Source organism: Hipposideros armiger, unplaced genomic scaffold, assembly GCF_001890085.2.
Source record: "Hipposideros armiger isolate ML-2016 unplaced genomic scaffold, ASM189008v1 scaffold_900, whole genome shotgun sequence".
NCBI lineage: Eukaryota > Metazoa > Chordata > Mammalia > Chiroptera > Hipposideridae > Hipposideros > Hipposideros armiger.
Genome location: NW_017732250.1, coordinates 96,863 through 101,139, shown reverse-complemented (window position 1 = coordinate 101,139; position 4,277 = coordinate 96,863). Strand labels below are relative to the sequence as shown.

At 37.7% G+C, this 4,277-nt stretch overlaps 1 protein-coding gene across 1 annotated transcript in view; it reads right to left on the bottom strand.

The window, feature by feature from the left end:
- The window catches only part of ARFGEF1 (ARF guanine nucleotide exchange factor 1), a 111,625-nt gene that overhangs the window by 41,358 nt on the left and 65,990 nt on the right, over positions 1–4,277 (bottom strand). Inside the window, exons 16-19 of the mRNA XM_019630307.1 lie at positions 3,660–3,865; positions 3,302–3,386; positions 1,939–2,140; positions 1,714–1,739 (exon numbers count right to left, since the gene is read on the bottom strand). Of these exons, the coding sequence (XP_019485852.1) occupies positions 1,714–1,739; positions 1,939–2,140; positions 3,302–3,386; positions 3,660–3,865 (519 nt within the window). The remainder of the gene's footprint in view (positions 1–1,713; positions 1,740–1,938; positions 2,141–3,301; positions 3,387–3,659; positions 3,866–4,277) is intronic.

Genomic DNA, 4,277 nt, shown 5'->3' with positions numbered 1-4,277 from the left:
ACAGCAACTTGTCTGTTCCCCTTCCCCCAATTCCCCAGCGCTGTTGCCATCCCCAATTCCCCAATAAAAAATAAATAAGTAAATAAAAATGCTATTTTGATATTTTATTATAAAATAATCACCAATTAACATTAGTTAAAAACAGTCTTAGGAAGCCAGACACAAACGGTCACATAATGTATGACTCCATTTGCATGAAATATCCAGAGGAGGTAAATCCACAGAAACAGAAGGCAGACTGGGATAGCTGGGGGGGTTGGGGAGGCGGGGGGGACACGGACGTGGAATAACTGTTTAATGGATACAGGGTTTTCTTTGCAGATGATGAAAATGTTTTGGAATTAGACAGTGGTGGTGGTTGCACAACATTGTGAATGTGCCAATGCCACTGAATTGTTCACTTCAAAATGATTCATTTTGTGTTACATGACTTTCACCTCAAAAATGAAAACCAAAATCCTGAACTAGGAGTCAGGGATAAGGGGAAAACCTTTGCAAAGGAAAGAGAGTAGGTACAAATCTGTCACAATGAAAGTGTTAGGGGAAACAGAAATACAGGACAGAAGAGATGTTATGAGGAAAGGCATCTGAGAACGACGCATGCTTGAATGGCGTCTCCTGAGCTACCAGGAGAACAGTGGCCCTGACCCTCCAGGATGACCTTACTATTTCAGCACACCACCCTCTCCTGCCCATATCCCATTGCTCCTTGATTTCCTACCACACTATACAAAATCGGCCAAAGAAAGTAGAATATGAAGATGTTATAATATGGGTATGAGAAAAAACACTGAATCAGGTCACTTGTATCTACTCAGATGTGAAAATGAAGTCTTGATCAATATACCTAATGGTATAAGCAGAAGAACTGAAAATAACACGACCAAGTAAACTGCTGATTGGTACTGGACTGAAATAAGAGCCAAGGATGCCAAGTTCAAGATCTGGCTTTGCCACTCTTTGGGTTTTAGGTGTAGAGATTTAATACAAGTTTTTACACTACACTCAGCTCACAGATTCTGTTTCCCAACCTCTGGACTTGATTCCTAATCTATAAAATAAGCGAGAACTTACAAAAATTCCTTAGGATCATTCCCTATATTTTTCCAAAAGATAAGGCTAGTTGTGCTCCACTCTTCCTTTTAATATCATCTCCCTAGCCCGACTCTCATCTTATAATGCTCATCAACTTGTAGAAATACATACATCACATAGGCCTTTTTGCTTCTCTCCTGCCCATATAATTTTGCTACTATAATTTGTTCTGTCAGGTAAAGCCTGAGATTTCATTTCCAAGTAGAAGTGCTAAGGAAGGCAGGAGTCCTCTTTTCATATTACTGTTTTATTCTTAAGCCACGGCGTTCACGTCATTCCTGTAGTCAGATTTGAGCCTTAATTTAATTCCCACTGCCTACAGGTGTAGAACGTCTAGATGGAGCCAGGCCCACGCTGGCTCCTCACGCTGGCTACATGTAGGGAAGCTACGTCAGTGGAGCTGTGGTGCGTCTGCAGTACTGACTTCAACTCCTCAAGCTCTCATGCAATCCTAACCCTCCCCAGCTCCTTAAATCACTCCTACTTCCAGCTTCAGTTATACGTTAATAATAGGTGTAGAAATGTAAATATGATGCTTGCAAATGATAAGGAGGCAGGAAAAAAGACTGAGGTTAAAGTCTGACAATTTATCTGGGTTGCCTGACCAATCTCTCTAACCTCCAAATCCATGCTGAGATTAACTGCTAACAGGACAAGTATGAATTAAACGCACACTAACCCATGCATATTTAAGTAGCATTTTCCATTAATCATTGGTCAGAGCTATCTTTCTTCGGCATGTGGGGGAAAACAACAACAACAAACTCTATTAAAATACTTCTCATGAAATAACTAATACTCTAAGCCAAAAGAACTTAAGAACTCATATTTTTCCTCCTGAACAATCAGGATTCAATTGATTTGGATACTTACTTTGTTTACTTGATTTTGTAGGGATCGTTAGTTCTTTTGTTTCTTTCATTGATATCTTTTTTCCAGCTATTTCATTATAGATGGCCGATAGATACTCTTCAGGAAGGTCTTTACTGTCATTGATACCTCTATTCATCTTAATGTACTGCTCCTTTGTCATTTTATTTTTAACCTAGAAGGTTAATTTAAAAATTAACATTAAAAAGTCACTCATATTTTAATTTAAATACTCATATATAAGAGGATTTACAAATACTTTGAGGAGAGGAAGTGGAAAACACTCAAAAAAACATATTTTAAAATTAAAAGTCACAGAGAACGACGGCAACATAGGAATGTGCCATCCTGGCCTGGACTGATTCACCTGCTCTGATGTGCACATGAATAAATTGTAATAAGAAAAGAAGAACTGAAAATGAAATTATTTGTTTTTGCCCAAGGTTTAAGAGCTCTAGTCAGAGTCTTATTTAAAAAGACCATGACAATTAAAAATACGTATCAAAAAGATGCAAATCTGAGTTCAGAAGAACATAAATGTGTTGCTAATGATTTAAAAGCTGATTTTATATAACAGTGGATGCAGGATAAAAACAGCTGAAATTTACTTAAAATCAGGTAATAATCTCTCTGACTCACTGTGGCAACTGAATATGAGGCAATCTGGGAGAAGTACCCTTGGGCTGTTTTGTCTGAAGAGTGCAGTGAGCTGGAACGCCCTACTGCACCCCCTGATCCATCTCTGAGCACAAGTCTGCAGTCTACAGGACAGTAGGTGGCCCCATCACCACAGCTGGGAACTAGCACCGCCAAAACGCTTACAGTTTTATCTCCCAAACCCAGATGCACAAAACCCAAAAGCCTTATGATGTCTCTGAAGATACATTTATTTAATTAAATACATTTCTACCACCTTTTATAAAGTATTAAAGCCAACTTTTCTAAAGATAAGACTCCTGTAAATTTACAAGAAGGTACACAGAATAATAATGAAGTCATCAGAAGTTTGCAAAAATAGCTATGCAGAAACCAGGCTGTCCAGAGACTGTAACTGGGATACAAACGTTTATTTAGATCAGATTACTCCAAAAACAGGTCTTTCTAGTGTGTCAGAAAGGGTGGGAGAAGCACTTTTCTTACAAAAATCTGAAAATATTACCATGAAAGTTTTCAAATGTTAATTTATTATTTTTTAACATATTATAACTTTAAAAACTCATCTTGTGTCATGGCACTAAAAAAATATAAAAGAAAGCTAGTAATTTCATCTGAAGTTGAATTCCAAAGAACTCACTCAATTTGCACTATTATAAAACTCGCTTGGAAGGAAACATACCTGTGGACTGTGAAGGTCTGTGGTCAGCATGATAATTGAGTAAGCCAAAACATACGCAGTATCTGCACTAGCAAAAAGGGTTTGTCTGGAAAAGTAAATGTACCATGTTATAAACTTATTGTTTTACAGTTTCATTTAAATAAGTCACCTCAAACCCCAAAGCACTTCTCATTTTCTTTTTCAGGATTTATATTCTATCTCATACTACAATTTTTTAATGTAACTGTCTTATCACTTTCAGAGTGCAGACAATCAAGTTCCCTTGGGGCAGAGGGTTATGAATCTCCCGATGCTCCCTAGCACAGTATCCTGGATATAGCTGGCAACCAGTAAGTTCCTGAATTTGAATCTTGCTTACCCCTGGTTGCATTCTAGGTATCTTGCAGCGAATTTTTCCATCAATCGATCAATTTTTTGAGCTTCCCCTGGAAGACGAAATCCTTCCAGAAACATACGAAGAGCTGAAACAAAGTCCTTTCCTGAAAAGTCGTGCTGGTCCACATACGCATACATGACTTCTTTGTTAAATTTATCATTATCTCCCAGGAACTCACCCACTTGAGTCTAAAGAATAAGAGATAGAAATTGATATCCTAATGAATTGTTACATTTGCCTCACAGCCATTTAAAAAGGAGAAAAATCCATAAGAGCCACAGGTTTTGACTACAGAGTTAACTATCTCAAACACAGAGCTAAAGTTAAACATACTAAATATATATGTTTTTTAAAAAAATGAAGATATTTTTTTGGCATTCATACAATTAAAAAGCAAAACTAAGAATACCTAGGCTGTTCTTTAAGTTTTACTTACATACTTAGGAGAGCATTTTAAAGGGGCAACAATATGTATTATTATTAACTTAAAAAAGAATTGCATAGGGCCAGCCGAGTGGCGCGATGGTTAAGAACTGGCTTGGGACGCCAGAGGACCCCGGTTCGGATCCCACATATGAGGGCCAGTGACACTGCCCTCTA